Source organism: Carcharhinus amblyrhynchos, chromosome 27 (genome assembly GCF_965287045.1).
Source record: "Carcharhinus amblyrhynchos chromosome 27, sCarAmb.v2.hapA, whole genome shotgun sequence".
NCBI lineage: Eukaryota > Metazoa > Chordata > Chondrichthyes > Carcharhiniformes > Carcharhinidae > Carcharhinus > Carcharhinus amblyrhynchos.
In genome coordinates, this window is record NC_137350.1 from 4,466,446 (window position 1) to 4,490,517 (window position 24,072).

General features: G+C 41.4%; 1 protein-coding gene across 2 annotated transcripts in view; it reads left to right on the forward strand.

Annotated features, from left to right (window-relative positions):
* kansl1b (KAT8 regulatory NSL complex subunit 1b) overlaps nucleotides 1-24,072 on the forward strand; it is a 171,820-nt gene that overhangs the window by 85,685 nt on the left and 62,063 nt on the right. For both annotated transcript variants that reach the window (XM_080213835.1, XM_080213836.1), the window contains exon 3: nucleotides 19,870-20,011. In XM_080213835.1, the coding sequence (XP_080069961.1) occupies nucleotides 19,870-20,011 (142 nt within the window). The remainder of the gene's footprint in view (nucleotides 1-19,869; nucleotides 20,012-24,072) is intronic.

The window sequence follows — 24,072 nt, forward strand, 5'->3', positions numbered from 1 at the left end:
GTTCCAGAAACCAATGAATGAAAGACCCTCGAAGATCAAATTCAAAAGGGCAAAAGAACAAGAATCTGAACAAGGTACTGTTCACTTAAATTAAAGAAAGTGGTCAAGAAAGGCCCTTGGTTGAAGGCAGAGCTGAAACTGCAGACTTGAAGTTGGCTAGTGAGTGAAGTTTTAGAGTTTATTTATTAGTGTCACAAGTAGACTTACATTGCCACTGCAATAAAGTTGTGAAAATCCCCTCGTTGACACACTCCGTTGCCTGTTCCGGTCCAGTGAGAGAGAATTTAGCATTGCCAATGAAACTAACCAATGTGTCTTTCGGGCACAGATAGTGAAGTAATCCCAAGCTTGATGATACCTTAATACCTCCTCTGAATGAGGAGTGTTCTGTTGGCGTAGCTGGGTACCTGAGATATTGTGTGGAAGCCTTGAATGCATGTGGCAATCCAAGGCAGAGGAACATTGGAAGATTTTGAAATTCTGGTCGTGGATCCTTGAGGAAGGCATCTGAGAGAGAGTTGTTTGGGAGAAGATTCTAAAGCATGTTTGTTTGAGGGTGAGTTCGAAAACATTCATGTGGAAATTGGAGTTCCAATGAGTCCAGTTGTACCTGCTCAGTGTGATAAGCACTGGAGGAGACCTTGGTTTCAGTGTGGAGTATATTGGACCATTGTTGGCCTGTTTACTTACCGACGATATTATAGTGTAAGATGTATTTTGTAACTAGTGTTAACTTTAAAAATCCGTGTACAATATAAAGGTATCGTTGAAGTGAAGGAGCAATGTATTAGTCAATCTTCTTTAATAAATGTTTTATTATTGAAAGCTCATTGACAGTCCTGTAACTCTGTTCATCCACGTTTCTAAACTAGAAATAAAATTGTGGCTTATTGAGCCAGGGTTCCATTCTGGGACCTGATTGTCCAGTAGTAACATCAGCTGGAATTGTAACAGTGGTGTACCACAGAAATCAATGCTGGGATCTCGGGGTTTTTACGATTTATATACATGACTTGAATGAACGGGCCAAAGGTATAGTTGCTAAATTTCTGATAACACAACATAGGTAGGAGAGCAAGTTGTGATGAGGGCACAGGAGGCTACAGAAGGATTTTGATAGGGTAAGGGCATGTTCAAAGTCTGGCAAATGGAGTATGATGCAGGAAAAAAAGTGAAATTGCATTTTGGCAGGACAAATAAAAAAAGAGTCTTGTAACCTAAATAGTGAGGGATTGCAGAGGAAAAGTTGAACAGGTTAGGCTTATACCCACTGGAGCTTAGAGTAAGAAGTGAATTGATTGAAACATACACGATCTTGAAGGACCTTGACAGAGTGGCTGTGGAGAGAACGCTTCCTCTTCGGAGAATGTAGAATTAATAGTCACTATTTAGAAATAAGGGGTTGCTCATTTAATATAGAGATTATTTTTCTACAGGGGTTGAGAGTCTTTGGAATCATTGGAATCAGAGTCTTTGAAGAAGCAAGTGGCTGACTCCCAATTCGTATGTTCACAGTGAAGCAAGATTAACAGACCCAGCAATAGATAACATCTTCCACTTATCCATCTTTATCATTGCTAAGAAAACACTGAAATAACAATGCTTCTCTGAAAGCAAATATGGATGAGTGTTTTTTGGAAAGGGATAGAAGTTCGGGGAACAGTTTTAACTGTTGAACGCTAACCGAGCAGTTATTGGAGTTGATAGTCTCAAAGATTGGTCCAAATTAGTCCAGAGATGTGTCCTCAACTTCAATTTATATTACACCTTAAACGTAAAATGTCCTAAGGATTATAGGAGCATTATAAATCTAAATATGACAGGAATATGTACACAGAAGTGCATCACTGGGGTGAGGCAAATATGCCAAAATTACAAACAGTCTTTCTTAATCTGACAGTTGCCAGGGAGAGATCGAGTTAGTGGCGTGGGAATGGATTTTGGAGCAAATCAGTACTTCATTCTTAGTATGTAACTGGAGGAACTGTTTTCTCACGCCATGCTGGCTAACAAATAAGCACAATAAGAAATCTCACAACATCAGATTAAAATCCAACATCTTTATTTGGTATCATGAGCTTTCAGAGCACTGCTCCTTCAGCACTCAGTCGATGAAGGAGCAGCCCTCCAAAAGCTTGTGATACCAAATCAACCTGTTGGACTTTAATCTTGTGTTGTGAGACTTCTCACTGTGCCCACCCCAGTCCAATGTTGACATCTCCACATCACAGTCTGATCATTTAGCAACAATGGAGGAGTTGAGAGAGGTAGTGATGAGGTAGAGTTGTACGCAGTCATCACTGTTAATGTGGAAATATGCACTGTGCCTTCAAATGATGTTGCCGAGGAGCAGCATGTGGATAAGAAATAGAAAGGAGCCAAAAATTGATCTTTGAGGAAACCTGAGGTAACAGTGCAGGAGCAGAAAGGGAAGCCATTGCAAGTAATATTGATTACATAAGGGTATAACCAGAGAAGGGCAGCCCCGCTCAGCTGAATGACAGTGAAGAGGTGTTGGAGGAGGATGGTGTGGTTAATGGTGTCATGCTGGAAGTAACCTCTGAACGGGTGCACTGAGCTTCAGCAGAGTAGCCGTTGGTATTTGCTCTCTGAGGAAAGGAATGTATTGGCTTCTGAACCAAAGCAGCCTGCACAGTTCAAACTTTCAGAGGTTGATAATTGGTTTTGCATCTCAGCTGAATGCTTGCTTATTTTGTCGCTCATTCCTCTGAATTGAGGTATTTGAACGGATTGTAGAGGGTAGATGAAGGGGAACTGCTTGCTCTGGTGAGGGAAGCGGGAACAAGGAGCAGAATCTCAAAATTAAATCTGGACGACTACAAGGTAAAATCAGGAAGTATTTCTTCACAGGTTGACATAAATGTGACATTTTCTGTCCTGAAGAGGATCATGAGGGTCAATTGATGTTTTCACCACTACAACCCGTAGGTGTTATTGGGGAACATGGAGCAAAAGCTGCTGTGCATGGTTGAGTCCTCATCTCCATCTGATCATATCATGAATCACTGGACCGTGAAGTACTGACATGCAGCAATCCTTGCTGATTTTTTTAAATTTCCTCATCAAAGCCCAGAGGTACCAAAGCTAATTCTAGCATCCAAGTTCCTCAGATTTTTTGTTAATTTATTAAAGGCCAGATATCAGACTTGATCCATGTGACCTAATGCCACATTGGGCAGTGTATTCATCCCATAGCAATGAGAATTCAGTTGATTTTGTCTGAGAAGAAACGTGAGTCTATTTTTGAAGGTGTGGTTATGTTATGCATGATGATGTAACTGAGCGCATTGTAGAAAATAAGGACGTATGTTTGCATGGGGAAACGTCAATCAAACAATCACAGTCAAGATAGGGATCGAGAACTTGAGAAGGAAGGGACTTTAGTATGGCAAGCAAAAATATTGGCTTCAGCTCAAGAATCTATGGTGAAATGAGTAGATTCTGTTAAACGTGTACGCAATAGAAAGTTGAGTCGCATCAAAAGTTTCATAAATCATAATGCATTCGTTGTCTGATACTGAGGGATTTGAATGTTGCTGAACGATTTATAGTTTGTAGACTGGGACAAGCAAAAGATAATATAGTGACTTCCAAGAGATATTTGGATTGCATTTGAAAATAGTTGTGCCAGAATGTCATTAATTTATTAATAGCCTCTAGTGGTAGAAAGCAAGACAGCAATATTTACAAAATACAAGTTGTGAAGTATAGCCCCCTCTGTCGGATCAGCTTGAACATTATTTACTTTACATGTTTCATGATCAGCACCAGAAAAGTGGAAGTTTGATTTGCTATTTGTTTTCCTAATTGTCTAAATCCTTTTGGTCTCATTTGCTGCACTCTCAATTCCTTCCAGTTAAACTTCAAGCCATTTCATACACTTTCAAGATTTGGTTCTGCTAATGGACCCTAATGCCTCTCTGTGTCACCTATCATTTGTGGACATGGGCCTCACTGGCTGGCCAGCATTTATTGTCCATCCTTAGCTGCCCTTGAGAAGGTGGTGAGGTGCCGCCTTGAATCGCTGCAGTCCACATGCTGTGGGTTGACCCACAATGCCGTTAGGGAGGGAATTCCAGGATTTTGACCCAGCGACTGCGAAGGAACGACGATATATTTCCAAGTCAGAATGGTGAGTGGCTTGGAGAGGAACTTGCAGGTGGTGGCTTTCCCGTGTACCTGTTGTCCCTTGTCCTTCTGGATTGAAGTGGTCATGGGTTTGGAAGGTGCTGTCTAAGGGTCTTTGGTGAATTGCTGCAGTGCATCTTGTAGATAGTACACACTGCTACTACTGAGTGTTGGTGGTGGAGGGAGTGGATTATTGTAGATGTGGTGCCAATCAACTGGCTGCTTAGTCCTGTATAGTGTCAAGCTTCTTGAGTGTTGTAGGAGCTGCACCCATCCAGGCAAGTGGGGAGTCTTCCATCACACTCCTGACTTGTGTCATGTGGAGGGTGGATAGGCTTTGGGGAGTCAGGAGATGAGTTACTTGCCACAGTTTTCCTAGCCTCTGACCTGTCCTTGCAGCCACTGTGCTAATGCGGTGAGTCCAGTTGAGTTTCTGGTCAGTGGTAACCCCAAGGATGTTGATATCTATTGCAAGTAGTCTGCTCTGTCATCTTGTCCAATGTTCTGCCCTGGATCTTAGCTACCTCGAATCTCTGAAAATTGAAATTTCTGAAAAACGTTTCTGCGTTTTATTATTGAATTTGTGAGAATATAGATGGCTTTTGGTTTTTTTTCACTGTTTACTGGTGGCAGCTATAGTGTGTCTTTGCTTTATTCCCCAGTTAAATTGATTTTATTGCTAACATGTGACTTTTGACATGGCATCATGGAGTAGGCATCATTGGAGTGCAGTGTGATCACATTTACTATTAAGATAAGAATGCAAGAAATAGTAACGAGAGTTGGCCATTTGGCCCATTGAGCCTGTTTTGTCACTCAGGATCATGGCTGATCTGATCACGGCCTTCACTGCACTTTGCTGCCTGTGCCCATAATCTTTGACTCCCTCATTGAGCAAAAATCTGCCGGGCTCAATTTAAAAATACATCTGGTGACTCAGTTTGCACTACTGAGGAAGAAAATTCTAAAAACTGATGACTGAGAATAAATTTCTAATTCCTGCCTTGAACAGAAGACTCCTTATTATGAGATTGTACACCCAGTTTTGGATTGAAAGCAAATTACTGCGGATGTTGGAATCTTAAACCCAAAGAGAAAATGCTGGAAAAGCATCTCTCAGCAGGTCTGTAAGGAGAGTAAAGAGCTGACATTTCGAGTTCAGATGACCCTTCCTCAAAGCTGTTTCAGTTTCAGATTAATCCCTGAGGGGAGACATCATCTTGGCATCTATCCTGTCAAACCCCCTCATAATTTTGTGTTTCAGTAATGTCACCTTTCATTCATCGAAATTGCATTCCAATCTGCTCCATCTTTCTTGGGATGAAGAAGTTGTCTTATCAACCTAATGAATTGTTTTTGAACTGTCTCCAATACAGGTATAATACCTCCTTAAAATCTGTACACTGTACTCTAGATGTGGTCTCATCAATGCCCTATACAATTATCCCTCTTTCATGAAGAATAATACTCTATTTGCCTTCCTAACTGTTGGCTGTACCTGCAAGCTGATTTTTTTTTGTATTGTGTATGAGGATACCCCAATTTCTCTGTACTGCAGCGTTTTGTCACACATGTCCACTTAAATATTCTACTTCTATTCTTCCTGCCTAAATGGATAATCTCACATTTTCCTCAGTCTTCTGTATTTTTGTCCATTCGATTAACCTGTGTGTATCCTTTTTATTCCCTTGCAGACTCTATATCCTCCTCACAAGTTGTTTTCTACCCATCTTTGAATTCAGAAAATTTTGCAACAGTTTCATAAAAACGTAGGAGCAGGAGTAGGCCATTTGAGCTTGTTCCACCATCCACTTAGTCCTTGCATCCAAGTCATGAATATCTGTTGTTAAAAGTTGAGACCCAAGCACTGATCCCTGTGGCACCCTATTAGTTCCAGTTTGCCAACCTGAAAATTACCCATTATCCAGAATATCATCTTATTGGTTAGCTAATCCTCCACGGATGCTACACATCACTCCCAGCACAATGATTGGAACTAATCTTTGTTTTGCACTTGACTTAATTTTCTGTTGTTACCTTAACGGTGTATAGATAGGAGTGTGACACTGGGCTTACAACTCTCAACCTAAGCAACTCCCCTAGTTGCATTTCTTCAAACATTACAGGAATGCAAAGGCATCTGTCCACTCAATGCAAACATTGGAAACTGAGTGCATACTCATTTGAGTCAGAATGTTGTGGGTTAAACCTAGGCCTAAACCTCAATATGGGACTTGATCTCTGTTACCAAGGTTGTTGTGTCTCTGCTGTTATATCAAAGATTCTGCTTTGCTGAAATCTGTGGAGAGAGAGTTCATGTTTCAGGTTATGCTTGAAAGACTGTCTTCCATTTCATAATTGCCTTCTGATTATAGATAGTGACCTTTCATTTGAACTTGTGTGGTTGAGATTTAATTTTGAGGAAGAACAAGGGAACTTACTTGATATCTGACCTGAAAATGTTTGGATGGGCAGTACAGAAAGTGTTATTCTGTATGTAATCCATGTTGTACTTGGATTGGAGTGTTCAATGGATTTGAGAAGATAGCTGATTTTGTGTTTGCTGTATATGAGCAGAATTGCTTCCATGATACCCGAGTGTCACTAGCTTCCCAAAGCACAGACTCATGCCCTATTAGCAGACCTAATATGCAGTTAATGAAGAACATTCAGGTTAGCAACATAAAAATTCAAACCAAAGTTGATCCTGCTGGATCACCAGCCTTATTCCAAGCAGCTGATAATGTGACTTCTATCTTGGCAGCACCAGTATAGATCTCTCAATAGAAAAATGGCTTGGTGATCCTCGAGATGTGTAGCCTGTGGAAAGAGGGTAAAGGCAAGGGATTTTATAAATGCTCACCACTTTGGTCATTTACTGATGCTTGCTCACATGTATCATGGTGTCAGTCTGTTTGCTTTCTAATAACATATCTGAATTTGTTTTGGCCCACAGCTGCTTTGTGTGAGCCATTTAAGACTCAGATGGGACTCTTCAAATTTGTGCTTCAGTGGCTAATTAAAAGTTGGATAAGGGGTGAGCTGACAGGAAAGTGGAATTGAGACCAGGATAAGATCAGCCATGATCATGTTAAACGGCAAGCGGACTCAAAGGGCTGAATTGCCAATTCCCGCTCCTAATTTCGATGTACCATTGAGTGTAGCTGGTGGCATGGTGGCACAGTGTTTAGCACTGTTGCCTCACAAAACCAGGGACCCAGGTTTAATTCTGGCCTCAGGTGACTGTGTGGAGTTTGTATGTTCTCCCCGTGTCTGTGTGGGTTTCCTCAGTCCAAAAACGTGCAGGTTAGGTTGATTGGCCATGCTAAGTTGCCCCTTTGTGTCAGGAGGATTAGCAGGATGAGGTTACGGGGATAGAGCCTAAATGGGATTGTTATCAGTGCAGGCTTGATGGGCAGAATGGCTTTCATCTGCACTATAGAGATTCTATGATTCTATGACTCAGCTTGTAAAGTAATTAAGGGAGAGTAATGTTGCAAATATGCATCTAATTTTAGAATGATCATTTCCTTTGGTTTCCACCCCAGATTGGTCACAGGTGATGTCCCAGACGGTTCAAGAACAGAATCAATTTGGTTAGAGCTAAGGAACAAAAAGGGTGTAATTACATTGCTCAGTGTAGTCTATGGATGACTAACTAATAAAAGGATGCAGAAGAACAAATCTGCAGCAAAATTACAGAAAAATGCAAACATTATCAAGTAGTGTGATAGAAGACTTTAATTATCCAGATGTAGTCTGGGACAGTGATAGCGTAAAGGACAGTGAGGGGCAATGTTCCTAGATTGTGTCCAGGCAAATTTTCCACAGCAGTATGTGTCCAGTCCAGCAAGAAAGAGTGCATGATAGGCCTGATTCTCGGGGATGAGGTGGGCCAAATAGATGGATGTTCCCTCACTGGCACGAGGAGACAGTGATCATTGTATTGTAAAGTTTTAAGACGATTTTCGACAGCAACGAATGTAAGACCCTTACAGTCAGAAACGGAAGAACTCACAACGGGAAATAAAGGAATGGCTGAGGAATTAAATTTGTATTTTGCTTCAGTCTTCACAAAGGAAGACATGAATAATGTACCAGAAGTGCTCAGAGAAGCATGTTTTAGTGAGGAGATGAAGGAAATCAGCATTAGTAGAAAAATGGTTTTGGGAAAATTGTTGGGATTGGAGGTGGATAAATCTCCAGGTCCTGATGATCTTCAACCCAGAGTACTTAAGGAAGTGGCCATGGAAATAATAGAACCAGTGGTTATTTTTCAAAATTCTTTGGACTCTGGAATAGTTCCTACAGATTGGATGGTAGCTAATGTAAACCTGCTATTCCAAAAGGGAGGTAGAGAGAAAACAGCTATAGACCAGAGAGCTTAACATCTGTACTGGGAACGTTCTTAGAGTCCAGAGTCTATATCATCAAGGATTTCATAATTTGACATTTGGAAGGCAGTGGTACATTCAGACAAAATCAGCATGGGTTTACAAAATGGAAATCATGTTTGATGAATCTATTGGAATTTTTTGAGGATGTAACTAGTAGCGTTGACCGAAGAGAACCAGTCGTTGTGATTTATTTAGACTTTCAGAACGCTACTATGTAAAGTTCAAGCATATGGGATTGCAAGTAATGTCTTGAGATGGATAGAAAGCTGGTTAGCAGATATGAAGCAAAGAGTTTGCAAAAAATTGGGTCTTTTTTGATTGGCAGTGGGGTTAGTGACTAGTGGGGTTCTGCAAGGATCTGTGCTAGGACCCCAACTGTTCACGTTATATATTAATGATTTTGAAAGGGGAACTGAATGTATTATCTCCTGATTTACAGATGGTACAAAGTTGGGAGGGAGGGTGAGTTGTGAGGTGGATGCACGGATGTTTCAGCATGATTTGGACAGGCTGTGAGTGGACGTAATGCTGCATCTGCCATGCAAATGTGGATAAATATGAGCTAATCTATGTTGATAGCAATGGTAGGAAGACCGAGTATTACTTGAATGAGTGTAAATTGAGAGAATGGATACTAAGCGAGACTGCGGCATTCTCATGCATCAGTCATTGAAAGTAAGCATGCAGGAACAGCAGGCAGTAAAGAAGGCAAATGGTATGTTGGTCTTCATAGCAAGAGGATTTGAGTATAGGGATAGGGTTGTGTTGCTGCAATTGTATAGGATGTTGGTGAGGTTACATCTGGAGTATTGTGTGCAGTTTTGATGCCCTTATCTGAGAATGATACCCTTGCTATAGAGGGAGCACAGCGAAGGTTTACCAGGCTGATTCGTAGGATGGCAGGTCTGTCATATGAGGAGTCAGTTAGGATTATATTCATTGGGCTTTAGAAGAGTGAGAGGGGATCTCATAAAATTCTAACAGGGTTAGACAGGGTAGATTCAGAAAGAATGTTCCCAGTGGTGGGGGAGTCCAGAACTAGGGGTCACAGTTTTGAGGATAAACTGAGCTGAGGAGAAATTCCTTTGCCCAGAGGGTGTGAATGTATGGAATTCACTTCCAAAGAATGTAGTTGAGGTCAAAATGTTGTCTGGTTTCAAGAAGAAATTAGATAAATCTCTTGCGCTCAAAGGGACATGGGAGAAGGGTGGGGAAATCAGGATATTGAATTTGATGATCAGCCACGATCAAAATGAATGGTGGAGCAGGTTTGAAGGGCCGAATGGCCGACTCAGTGTTTCTAGTTTCTATGTTTCGATGATAGAAAAGAACATTGGCAATCCAGAGTAAAAATAATTAAGTGAAGGAGAGCTGATTTCAATGGAGCAAGAATGAGGCTGGGCCAATTAGACTGGAATGAAAGTTTGGGCCAATTTGTAGTTGAACTTTGAAGCTACCCTCTGTAGTTTTTGAAGCTACCTTCAAACATAAATGCTTTAGACACGGACAGAGTAGCACAGTGATTAGCACTGCTGTCTCACAGCACCAGGGATCCGGGTTTGATTCCTGGCTTTGGGTCACTGTCTCTGTAGAATTTGTACATTCTCCCTGTGTCTGTATGTGTTTCCACTGGACGCTCCGGTTTCCTCCCACACTCCAAGGAAGTGTGGGTTAGATTGATTGGCCATGCTAAATTGACCCTAGTGTCTGGGGGATTGTATGGGGTTATGGGATTAGGCCCTGGGTGGGATGTGTTCGGTGCAGACTCGATGGCCCGAATGGCAGCTTCCTGTGTGGTTGGGATTCAATGATCATGATTGCAGGGGCAATTGCAAAGTTTGCAAATGGTACAAAACTTGGAAATATTGTAAAGTGTGAAGAAAACAATGAAGAACTTCAAAAAGTCATTCACAAGTCGGTGGAGTGGGCAAATAGAACATAGAACACTACAGCACAAACAGGCCCTTCAGCCCACAAGTTGCACTGATCATATCCATACCAGGCCATAGAACTATTTGTAACTCCCAATCCCATTAACTCCCATGTACTCATCAAATAGGTGACAGATAAAATTCATTGTAGAAAAATGTGAGATGTATTTTCGTAGAAAGAACATTATGAGATTAATGTCTGGGTGGGGGTATATTTGCATAGATCAGGAAGTGGAGATAAGTTAATGAACCATATGACTTCCTGGGCTTCTATAATAGGGGCATAGAGTACAAGAGCAGAGAGACTATTCTGAACTAGTATGAGATACTAGTTGGATCTACGCTGGAATATTGTGTACAGTTCTGGGTGCCACACTCCATTAAGGGTGTGAACATATTGAAAAGTGTGCTGAAGAGGTTTTCCAGGATGGTTACGTGGATGAGAAACTTCAGTTGTAAAAATAGATTGGAGAGGTTGGGACTGTTCTCCTTGGAGAGAAGGCTGAGAGGAGATTTAATAAAGATGTTCAAAATCATGATGGGGCCTGGACAGACTAGATCGGAAAAAACTGTTATCCTTCACAAAAGGACTAAGAGCGAGAGAGCACAGATGTAAGATGAATCACAAAGAAGCAAATGTGATGTGAGAAAAACTTTCACAACAGATGATTGGTGTCCGGAATGCATTGCCTAGGAAGTGTAGTGGAGGCAGGTTTAATCAAGGCATTTAATCATCAAGATTACTGATTGTTTGAAGATAAACAACGTGCAGGGATACAGGGCAAAGGCAGGGAATGGCACTAAGCCATATTGTTCGTCCTGGTCCACAAGGCATATAGATGCCCAGTGCTCTAGCAACCCTCTCACTTTTTCCCTTCTTCCCCTCAGCCCTTTCTGATGACGAACAGTACTCTCCATTTGAGCATTCGGATTAAAGTTAATGCCGAGTTTTTGACTCCCATGTTTTCCCATCACAAAATCAGCTTTCCAATGTAACCCACGTGGCCATCCCTTCCTCTGTCATGTACTATTGATTGCAACATCCATACTATTTATCATTTCTCTTGGCCAGCCGTCCATTACGTTCTTCTGTGAGCTTGAGTTGGTCAAAACTGAGCTGCGTAGAAAGATTTGTAACATAAAGTGAAAAGTATTGTTTCTTGCGTGCTACACAGACAAAGCATACCATTCATAGAGAAGGAAATGAGAGAGTGCAGAATGTAGTGTTACAGTCATAGCTAGGGTGTGGAGAAAGATCAATTTAATGCAAGGTAAATCCATTCAAAAGTCTGACAGCAACAGGGAAGAAGCTGTTCTTGAGTTGGTTGGTACGTGATCTCAGACTTTATCTTTTCTTCCCGAAGGAAGAAGGTGGAAGAGAGAATGTCCGGGGTGTGTGGTGTCCTTAATTACGCTGGCTGCTTTGCCAAGACAGCGATAACTGTAGACAGTCAATGGATAGGAGGCTGTTGTATGTGATGGATTGGGCTACATTCACAACTTCGGTTTTGGGCAGAGCAAGAGCCAAATGAAGCTGTGATACAACCAGAAAGAATACTTTCTATGGTGCATCTGTAAAAGTTAGTGAGAGCCATAGCTGACATGCAAAATTTCTTTAGTCTTTTGAGAATGTAGAGGGGTTGGTGGCTTTCTTAACTAGAGTGTTGGCATGGAGAGATCAGGACAGGTTGTTGGTGATCTGGACACCTAAAAGCTTGAAGCTCTCGACCCTTTCTACTTCATCCCTATTGGTGCAAACAGGGGCATGTTCTCCTTTCAGCTCCCTGAAGTAGATGACAATCTCCTTCATTTTGTTGACATTGAGGGAGAGATTATTGTTGCCGCACCAGCTCACCAGATTCTCTACCTCATTCCTGTACTTTGCCTCGACATTGTTTGAGATCCAACCCAGTACGGTGGTATTGTCAGCAAGCTTGAAAATCGAATTGGAGGGGAAGTTGGTTGCACAGTCATAGGTGTATAAGGAGTATAATAGGGGGCTAAGAACACAGGCTCGTGGGGCACTGGTGTTGAGGCTGATCATGAAGGAGGTGTTGTTGCCTGTCCTTACTGATTGTGGCCTGAGAGTTAGCTTGGTGCAGACTCAATGTGCCAAGTGGCCTCCTGCAGCACTGTAGGGATTCTGTGATTCCCCAAATGTTTGAATTCCTTCTTGGCCTCACTTTGCTCTATGTCCAATCTTTTCTGTATGTAACATGCTTCAAGCTCTTCTTCTAACTTTGCCTGCATTAGGACTTTTTTTGTGCTTGGACTCCATGCTGTGGCACACTTTTCCCAATTCCTCTGCTTTAAGACCCTCAAAAACTTTTGTTTGCCTGATTCATGTGGTCTTTGATCAGGCACCCATTTTTTGAGAATGAATTTGGAACATATTGCAGTGTCTTTCTCTATCCAAGGTGCTATGTAAATACAAGTTGTTGACTTGGGGCCTGATTCATAATACTGACAAATTGATTGCAGCTATACCATTTACCATTATCCACTTAGTCTGTGTTTACTGGTGATTTTAGTTGGCTGGGAGAAATGATCACCACTAAGCATAATATTTAGAGTTTTACAGTCGCCACCTGCCTCTTTCTCTGTTCCCTTGTTGACCTTTATTGTTGTTGTAGGCAACAAACATATAGTTAATATATCTGAACGAAACAGCACAACAATTTACATGGAGGCAAACAAGATCATATCCTTAATTGTGTGACTGCAGGATATTGGGTTGTTGCCAAGGGATAGGTATTGATGCTGTTCTAGCAGGGTTGTGTTAGTCCTGGGCAGATGATCTTAGGTTAAGTTTTTATATTTGGTTAGGTTAACAAACACTGCCATACAACGGCTTGGGGTTGTTGTTCTCGATGTCTGAGCAAGTCTGAGGGCTTGTTTTCTCTAGTCATGTGAATCATCAATGTATTGGGGCCAAATGTGCATTTTAGTCACATTTGTTTGCACATCAAGCTGCAATTGTGGTTTGTAGTTGAAAGCAGAATTGATGTGCTGGACAACCACACAGCAAGAGACAGTCTTGTTTAATGCTTGTATGCTTTTTCATACTGAAGCCATGCAGCTAAGAGTTCTCTTCATAAATACACGTCAAAAATTCATAGAATGTTGTAAAGCTCTTTCATTAAACATGAAAGCTCATGGAAAAGGTCAGCATTGTGTTTGCATGTGTTAACTTTGCAGGTGAAGAGTTAAATGATATTTAATTGTACCGTGTGTTCAAATATAATTGAACCACTTAAAAAATATTATTGATCCAAACTCTCTTAGTTTATAGAGACTGGTACCCAGAGGGACCTTATTGAATTCAGAGAGATTGTAATGCTGCGACTTTTACATTGTGGATGCAGTTTGACTGCATGGAAAACAGGAGATTCCAAATCCGGACTTTACAGATGTGGTAGCAGCGCAAATGTTGGGAAAATGGTGGTGGGGGAGAAGGAAGAGAAAATCAGTGAACAGGGAGAATTGGACATTTGGGACATTGGGATTAAGGCTGAACTGGCGGAGGAAGAGAGGAGTGCTGCAGAGGATGTGGCCAGAGGCTTCTGGAAATGGGCTTTGGCCGGGACCCTGGAATCTGGAAGAGAGAGGACCTGGAAGAGGCTGTGGAGAGGTAGAACAGAGGTGGGCTATACTGTATCAGAACAAAATATATGACTTTGTCAGGCTTGTGTTCTATATGATTTTGGGACAAAGGAATTTTCTCGTGGAATTGAGAAGAGAATTTGAGAAGTACCTTGGAATGCTGTCATCCATTGTTTTATTGTGTTCAATTTCTGGGTTGTGTTCTGACCCCAACGCTGGTGTAATGTCACCAGCTGCTGCTTTGCTGCTGTTATCTGTCTTCAGGTCATTAGTGTTATGTAGCACCAGAATTTACAGAAAACTGTTCAACATTGCTTGCTTGAGATCCAGGACAAAGGTGTGTCAAGCCCTCCAGAGAATTGCTGCTTGCTGATGATGCTGGAGTGACATTCCAAACCGTCAGGCGTCTTCAAATTGCGATTCTCTCAGTGTTGTGAAGAGTTTGGTTTGACCATCAGCAAAACAAATGTTATGGTCCAGGATTTTTCTATATCACCATCTCTCAGCACTGACAGTGTGATGCTAGAAGTTGTTGATAGCGTCACATATCTAGGCTCCACAATCACGAGTAATCTGTCACTTGGTGCTGAAATCAACACACATTGTAAAAGCTGCAGCTGTTAAATCCGTGCTAATTAAGTGTGCATGGAACCACAGCAACTTGATTGAGAACACCATACTGCGAGTCATCCAAGACTGTGTCCTTGGTATAACCCTCTGCCAAACTGCTCACCACTGCAGATTTACAGGAAATTTGGGGAAAAGGCTGAACAGTTTTCAACTTGGCTGACTCAGACATGTCCTTGTGCCAAATGTTAGCTTGTCAACCAAACTACTCATATGTACTTTAACATTCTTCGTGTTTGAAAATTTGGTCAATTCCTGATATTATAGTTCCTGTTTCATCCAGGATAAAAGCCTCCATGTTCTAATAACCATTGATGCGCAAACACATAGCTCCTTTGTTTTTGTACCTGAGCTAGTGTCATTAGCCCAAGTTTGTTGATAATCACCATGTTAGTAAGGGGCATTATTTACAGAAATGCAGTGAGTTGCACTCGTCTTCAGACTAGTTTTTTTTTACACAGGTCGATCCAGCTAATGCTTTCCTGTTCTTGTGTCACATGATTCAGCTGCAAATTATTTTTTTCTGATTGACTCATAGTCACAACTTGTTTATATAATAAAAACTGCTTGCAAAAAAATTTGCTGTACTCCATTTGCACTCTGCCATATGCCAGCTCAAATTGCCTACTCCTGATGCTTTTGCATGTGTACAGGGCAGCACGGTTGAGCAGTGGTTAGCACTGCTGCCTCATAGCACCAGGCACCCGGGTCTAATTCTGGTGTCGGGCTACTGTCTGTGGAGACTGCACGTTCCCTCCGTGCCTGCGTGGGTTTCCTCTGGGTGCTCCGGTTTCTCCCCACAGTCCAAAGATGTGCGGGTTAGAGTGATTGGCCATGCTAAATTGCCCCATAGTGTTAGGGGGATTAGCAGGGTAAATAGAATCATAGAATCCTACAGTGCAGAAGGAGGCCATTCGGCCCATCGAGTCTGCATTGACCATAATTCCGTCCAAGCCCTAGCCCCATAATCCCATACGTTTACTCTAGCCAGTCTCCCTGACACTAAAGAGGCAATTTAGCCTAACACGCACATCTTTGGACTCCTATGGATGGAATCTTTTGGCGGTTCGTGCCAATGGGATTCTCCCTTCCTGCTGCAATGAATGGAGATTTGGCTTAGTGCCAAATTCCCCGTTCTCAATGTCCGCGGTGGCGGGATGTGAACAGCCGGAAAATTCCACCCTGTAAATCTCCTCTTGACCTTCTCTGTTCGAAGGGTAATTATCAAAGTCTCTTCCTATAACACAACCTGCTTCCATTCTCAGAAATCTGCTCTGCTGCCCCTCTGATATATACTTTTTATTCATTTGTGGGACATGAGTGTTGCTGGCTGGTCAGCACCCCTCGCCCATCCCCAGTTGCCCTTGGAGGGCAGCCAACTGCACCACCATGGCTCTGGGGTCACACATAAAAAGTAAAGTTTATTTATCAGTCAGAAGTAAGGTCCACATTAACACTGCAATGAAGCCAGTGCGAAACTCCCCCAGTCGCCACACTCCGGCGCTCGCTCAGGTCAATGCACCCCAACCAGCACGCCTCCCAGAATGTGGGAAACCAGAGCACCCAGAGGAAACCCACCCAGACACGGGCAGAACGTGCAAACTCCACACTGGCAGCGACCCAAGCTAGGGATTGAACCTGGGTCCCTGGTGCCGTGAGGAAGCAGTGTCAATCACCGTGCTACCCCATGCAGGCCAGAGCAGGCAAGGATGGCAAATCTCCCTCCCCAGTCGAGGGCCGAAGGACCTGTAATGCGCTGGGTCTGTGGTACGACTGCGGTTAGTGCAGACTCAATGGGTCGAATGACCTCCTGCACTAGAGGGATTCTATGATATATTTCTATTCTTCTTGTTCAAATATTTAGTCAATTCCCTTTAAATTGTTATAGCACATGTTTCATCGCAGATAAATCATTCAAAGTCCTGATCATCAGTGTGAATTTATTTTTCTACCTTCCTGCTTTGTTATTAACTGAATTAGTTTGTGGATAAGGGTATAACGAAGAAAATGACTGTGGGATCAGGTAACTAGACAGATGGCCAGGACCATGCCCTTGTACTTTTTTTTGCACCTGTTTGATCCACTTCGAACCCCACATTGTGCTGTATTCACTCTGTTTGCAGGATAGGATTGAGGAGCTCCACTGCACAAAGTGTGCATGCTTCATAGAGTTATGTTGGGGATGCTTATTGTGGCCTCCCTGGAAATGAGGAGCACAGTGTTGACATGGATGGGTTGAAAGCTTATCCTGATAGTCAGCAAAACAACACAGTTGGCATCTTCATTGGCCATTGACTGATGGTGCCACCTGGAGGCAGGGTTTGGAATTTCCTTACCCTGTTTTTATGTGTTGTTTTTGGACATTCAGAATTCAAGTGGGGATAACAAGATTGGATACTGAGCTGTTAAGGCCTGACCATTGGAGTAGATGTCTACTGTGGATTCTGTAAAAATGAGTGAATTGCTGTAAATGGGAAGAAAAAATTGCTAAGATCTGTCTAGAATGTTCGTAATGTTTATGAACTCAGAGATCTGACTTCATACACTTCTTTCTGTAGTTAATGGTGTTACACTCACTCCGACAGAAGTGTATGACTTACGGGACCAGAGCTTAAAGTCCAGATTTACTGTAATATGGAATAGAATCCCTACAATATAAAAGGAGAACTCAATGTAGAATTCAGCCCATCAAGTCTGCACCAATGCTCCAAAAGAGCACCCCCCCAATCCCATGCACACACACACACACCATACATTTAGCATGGCCAATCCACCTAATGTGCACATCTTTGGAGTGTAGGAGGAAACTGCACAGACAAACCCAAGGATGGAATCGAACCTTGCTCCCTGGCACTGTCACATAACAGATCTAACCACTGTGCTGCCCATCTTTCTACCTAGAGAACTCCGCTGCTGTGATCTAATTGCCTGCTCCTTAATTTACAAACTTCACAGTCGGAACTCTGTGACCTTCCTGAAGACTCACCAATGTGTCCTTCCCAGCTTTGAGTGCCTCCCTCTACCCCAGCCAGCTTTTAAGCTGCATTTTGACAAATCGTGTCTCTGGGTTTGTACTGACCAAAGCATGTCCTCTTGAATACAATTTACAGTTGTAATTTTGATGTAGTTTAATGAGTATATAGCCTCATCCATTTTAGTGGAGTCTCTCCTTTCTTGGAGAACAATTTGCCTAGCTGCTGTCAAATCACTCCTGGTGCCGCCTGCAAAGATAGGGAACAGATCATTTGTAAACCCAGTTTACTGTTCTGAGTAGTTGTAAAGGGAATTGATTTTCTGTGTTAACATTTCTGTTAAAGCTAACAGTACATCACAAAGACATCCTAGATTTGGCTATATAAATTTTCTGTTTATTTTTAATTTTCTATTCTGGAGTTAATAGTGTTTCTATAATTCAGACTGTAGTTACTTGGTCTTTCATTGTTTTCAAGTTGAAATTCAGTCCATAAGTTACCTTTGCTGATATTGAGGTCTTCACCTATTATCTATGGAGCAGTCTGCCACCTAGTGCAACTGGAATTTGATAACTTCCCGATAAAGCAGGCAACAAGGTGGCGTTGCAAAAGAATGTTGACAGTACAGTGAACAGAATGGACTGCATGACTTTTCTGTTGTGTATTTTTTTATTTCCACTGCACGGTTTAAAAATTCACAGTGCCTTGAGGCAAAATCTTTCAGTTCTAAGTTTTTGACACTTTTCTAAGTGTGGAAATGTTTTGGTTTCTCTGTGGTGTGGCTGCAATCCAGAAGCTTTTTTTTGTAAGGAATTGATGTGAATCTGTCACCCTCTGAATGACTCTGCTCAAAGTTTTCTGCTGTAAAATCTCTTTCTTCTTGAGGGCAATTAAGGATGCGCAATAAATGCTGACTTTGTAGCAATACTTAGATTGAATTAACGAATTGAAGACAAAACAATAAGCAGTTATTACAGCCAGCCAAGAGGAAAACCATTCTTTGGAGCTCTCTGAAAAAGAAATCTGCCTGATCCCTTACCCCTTTTGAAATAGTATGATTTTTAAATGCCTGTTTGTTCATGTCCTGTTTAAAAGCTACTCCCAATTCTGCTGTAACCAGTTTCTGGTGGAACATTTCAGTTGCAGGTAATCTCTAAGTCCTCCCTCTGGAATTCTTTTGCAGTTTTATCAACTAGTCCTGTCATTCTTAAATAATTAATTCTCTGCCCTGTGATATTTTGCTGTTTAATATTTGTCTTTACCTTCTGCCCCACCTAGATTTTTTCACTCGATTGAATTTCATGTGATACCTATCTGTCCAGTCTACAAAGTTTTCTCATTTGTCTAAAGTCACTCAAGCCCTCTTGTTATAGTTCTGGTTAGAAACTCCAAAGTGTTTTATGAAGCCCACCTGAACCATAAGTTTTTCATCTTGAATTTGGTTAGAAAATGCTGAGATGTTTCACTTCAGGTATTAATTCAAGTGACCCACTTGGGAACTTTTATCAAACAGTTTTATTTAGGAATATAGTTAACATGTATAATAAGAAAATTAACAAGAACTTTTATCAATTACAAGTGAGAAACAAAACAATCACTGCAATGTGTAACCCTTGATGAATATCTCTAATGTGTTCCGACTAAACCAAACTGATAGTTTTAAAAAACCCTTCAAACAGGTTTACCACAGCACAAATTAATGCACACTCGATACTGGGATCGAGGCTGGGGGTTGAGGAAATCCAACTCAAACCTGCAGCTCAGAACTGCAACTACAAACGATCCCTTTTACCTGACTTAATAGTTTCCTTTTCTTCTCCCAACACGGACGTCACCTGAGACTGTGACCATGAAATCACCGAAGCTGTGAGCTGCAGAAATGTTTTTTAAAAAAGCTTTGCTTAAAGGGACACTCATGTCACACTCTTCACTTTGCCACGTTCCCTACTTTTGCTATGTGAAGATTTTGATTTCCCCTTTACCAGAGCTCCCATCTGAAGTGATGTTGGAGCATTCCGTTCAGGGCAAGAGGAACAGCATAATTTGGCAGTATTGGGCATGTGTCCCTGGATTCTAAATATTTGAATTTGAATAAGGATTATGTTCTTCACTCATCTGTAGAGTGGTTCCTGAATTCTGCCTGAGCTATATGATAAAGCATAACCATTCGTGTTTGTTTTTTATCTGCAGGTGGCAACGCTCAGAATGGCGCTGGGCAATCGAACGGGCTGCAATTGTGAGTCGTTGGAACTGGCTGCAGGCTCATGTATCAGATTTGGAGTATCGCATCCGCCAACAGACAGACATTTACAGGCAAATCCGTGCTAATAAGGTCAGTGCAACAGCAAGTAATTGCTAAAACCACTTATGTGTATGCAGAGTCTTTCAGCTACTACTTTCTGCTAATGTTAAGGTCTACAAATGTGTACAAATCTGAATGTTGAAGATTTTGTATGTATTTATTGAACCATATATACAAGAGAATTTTGATCATCTGTATGTTTCCAGACCAACAGGAAGGGAGCAAAAATAAGCATATTATCGCTGGGATTTGAAACAAGAATAAGGGATGTTGAAAAAACTCAGCAGGTCTGGCAGCACCCGTGGGGAGTGAAAACAGAGTCAACATTTTGAGTCCTTCTGAAACATTAACTCTTTTTTTCTCTCCCTACAAATGCTGCCAGATTCGCTGAGTTTTTCCAGCGTTTCTTATTGTAAAGGGTGGGAGCAATGTAGAAGAGGGAGTATTTGGGTATCCGTGATAATGTGATCAGTTTTATAATAATTATGGATAAAAAATAATCAACATCTAGATGAAATGCTACTTAACTGGAGTAAGCTAATTTTGGAAAGCTGAACTAACATCTGTCCCTGTCCCAGGTGAATTAGAATCAAAGGATGGCATGCAAAATAATATTTGAACAATGGGGTGAGGCCAAATACTGAGAATTTGGATATAGAATAAACACATTTCTATAAGGGAGAAGGGAAGGACATTTAAATGTAAGCTCCCGTGATAATTAAAAATGTAGAAATTAAAATGAAACAGAAAAAGGAAACTTATGTAAATGATGGGTTCCCAATACAGTAGGGAACCACTATAGAATACAAAGGGCATAGATTTTGTTTGCTAAGAAAAGGAATAATTGGGACAAAAATAAATTTAGAATAGATTGTGGATCTTTACTTATAAACAGTGCAAGTTGTGAAAGCTCAGCCAAGCATGAGTGGGAACAATTCTGGATCAAAAAGGATCTTAAGGCAAAGGACGCAGCTGAGTTCCAGGTGAATTTCTTTCTCTCTGTCTTCACTAAATAAGATGCTAATGTCACAGAAAAGAAGGATGTAGTGGAGATAGTGTCTAAAAGGCGATAGTTGAATGGTTAGCAGTCTCAGTAGGAAAGGTCACTCAGTCCAGATGGATGCATTCTAGATTGGTGAGAAAAGTAAGGGTGGGATTCCAGAGGCTCTGGCCACAACTCCTAATTATCATTCAATATGAGATGGTGTCAGAGAGCTGGAGGATTGCAAAAGTTCAAAACAGGAATGAGGGATAAACTTAACAAATGGAGGCTGGCCAACCTAGGATGGGAAACTGTTGGAAAAGTACAAGGTCAATCAATAAACACCACCACAGATTTTGGATTTGATGAACTTGATATGAGTTATTTGAGGTCACAGAGAGGGCTGATGAGGCTAGTGCAGTTGGGGCTTTCAAGAGATGTTTGATGAAGCAGCACAAATAGATTTGACAGCAAAACTGAAGCCCATAGTTTCAAGGGATAATGGCAGCATGGATATAGAATTAGAATACAGAAAGCAAAGGGTAGAGGAAAAAGCTTATTTTTCAGACTAGAGCAAAATGTACAGTGGTATTCTACAGTGGTCCATATGAAGACCACTGCTTCTTTTAACATTTATTCATGACCTTGACTTAGATATACAAGGCATCGTTTCTATGTTTGCAGGTGACTTGAAGTTTGGAAATGTTGTGATTGCAACATCAAGACGATTAATGAAATTGGCAAATGCATGACAAATGAATTTTAATCCAGACAACTGAAGTGATATATTTTTTAAAAAGAATGAGGAGAGGCAATCTGTGGTTTTGATGGAATAAATGAGAACAGGTAACCAGTGACTAGAGGACATTGATTTAATGTCATCAGCAAAAAGACCAGAGGCAAAATGAGGAGGGGAAAATAACTACCAAGCAAGTTCCTGCAAGACTGGTCGGAGAAGATTCAAAGGGAAACTGGCAAACTAGAGTTTGCCAAGAGTAGAGCGTGGGAATGATTAGATAGCATGCCAGTAGAGTCTCTGAGTGGGATGGTGGCCTCCTATATGCTCTCACGCTATGATTCACTCGAACTGGAATGTTGCAGTGTTTTTCCACTCTGATTTTAATAATACATGCTGGGCACGTGTCCTGGTTACAAGACTCTTAGATAATAGAGCAGTCTGTATTCTGAGTGCAACACAAGAATATATGCAAAATTACATAATACTACTTAAAGTTCTGCTGATGAGATATTGATACTGATGCACTCAACTCAGTGACAAAACTGACATTCTGTCCTTTTAAAGGCTGTTTTCTAAGAATTGCTTCGGTTCGTTGGACACAGCAAAAAAATCTTTCAATACCAGTCACCTAATAATGGAACGGTGCTCTGAAAGCTCATAATTCTAAATAAACCTGTTGGACTTTAACCTGGTGTTATGAGACTTCTTAGTGTATCCACCCCAGTCCAACACTGACATCTCCACGTCGCAGTTAGTTGAAAACCTTGTAGTGGTGAGAAAACATCAGTTTTTCAGGGTGGGTTAAATTGATAATGGCAGCTGTATTTAAGTATGCTAATCCACATTTAAATTAAGCGATCTCTGGGAAGTGTTGAAGTACACAGTGAAAAGAATTCTAGTGTGATTTCAGGGCAGTGAGTTGAATGAGTTGTTACAGTAGCTGCTTAAATCTGAAACTCTTGGATATGTGACCCATGATCCTCCTTTATGTATATGCATATATTTACAATGTCACTTGCATCTTCAGGTGCCATTCCTTTTCTATTAATGGTAAGCACTGCAACCTTGTGCTGTTTCGACCAACTGCTGTATTATATTTAGGCTCACTGCTGGACAGAAGTTACAATAGATCCTGGTGGGGTGTAATTTGGATTTAATGTTATAAATTAATTTCTACTAAGAAATAAAGATAGCTTTGGCTGTGCCAGCAGTTGTATGCAGAGAGGAAATTCAGGGGAGATTGATTTTACATTTGACTTCGTTGCAGAAACATTAAAAAAAAACACCCAATGAAAATGGTTGAAAGGAAATAAGTCCTGGGGAACAGAATTAGCTCACTGTTTATTTTCATACGGGGGAACTTTATATTCAGAACTCTCTGTTTTACTCAACTTTATTCTGTGGTGTTGTAGCTGGTGAGTTTTACTACTGCACCATTAATCGCACTGCTGAAAAGAAATTTACTATAAATGTGATATTGTCAAGTTAGTTGGACCTTGGTAGAATCCTGGGACCTACGTTATGGACAGGTGAGAGACAAGCAAACTTTCCTCTCTCCAACTGTCTATAAGCAGAAGATGTTTTGAATTTTTAAATAATGCTGTGGCATGTTTTCCCTAACTCAATTTATGTGATCCAATTTACCAATAAATCGGAGCAAACTTGTATTATGCTTTAAAACTTTATTTCATGGGTTGTAGGCATTGCTGGCTCAGCAAGCATATATCGCTTATCCCTAATTGCCCCTCAGGAGGTGATATTGCTCTTTTAAACTGATGCAATCCAAATGGTGTAGGTATACCTGCAGTGCTGTTAAGGAAGGAGTTCCAGGAATTTGACCCAGACACAGTGGAACTATATCATCATTCCTTCGATGAGGATGATGTGTGGTTTGTAGGAAAACTTGCAGTTTGTGGAGTGACTATGCACCTGCTGCCTTTATCGTCCAAGATGGCAGTGACAGTGGGTTTGGGAAATGCTTTCAAAGGAACCTGGGTGAGTTGCTGCGGTGCTTTTTGTAGACTTTGCACACTGCTGCAACTTTGCGTTGGTGGGGGAGGGAGTGGATGAAAAAGGTGGGAGCTGGGGTGACAATCAAGCAGCTGCTTTGCCCTGGATGGTGTTGAGCTTCTTGAGTGATGTTATACTCATCCAGGCAAGTGGACAGTATTCTGTCACATTCCTGACTTGCGCCTTGTTGATGGTCGACAGGCCTTGGAGACTCAAAACGTGAGTTACTCACCACAGGATCCTAGCCTCCGACCTGCTCTTGCAGCGACGGTATCCATTTAGCTTTACCAATTCAGTTTCTGGTTCTCGGTAATCCCTAGCATGTTGATAGTGGGGCATTCAGCAATGCTAATGGAATAT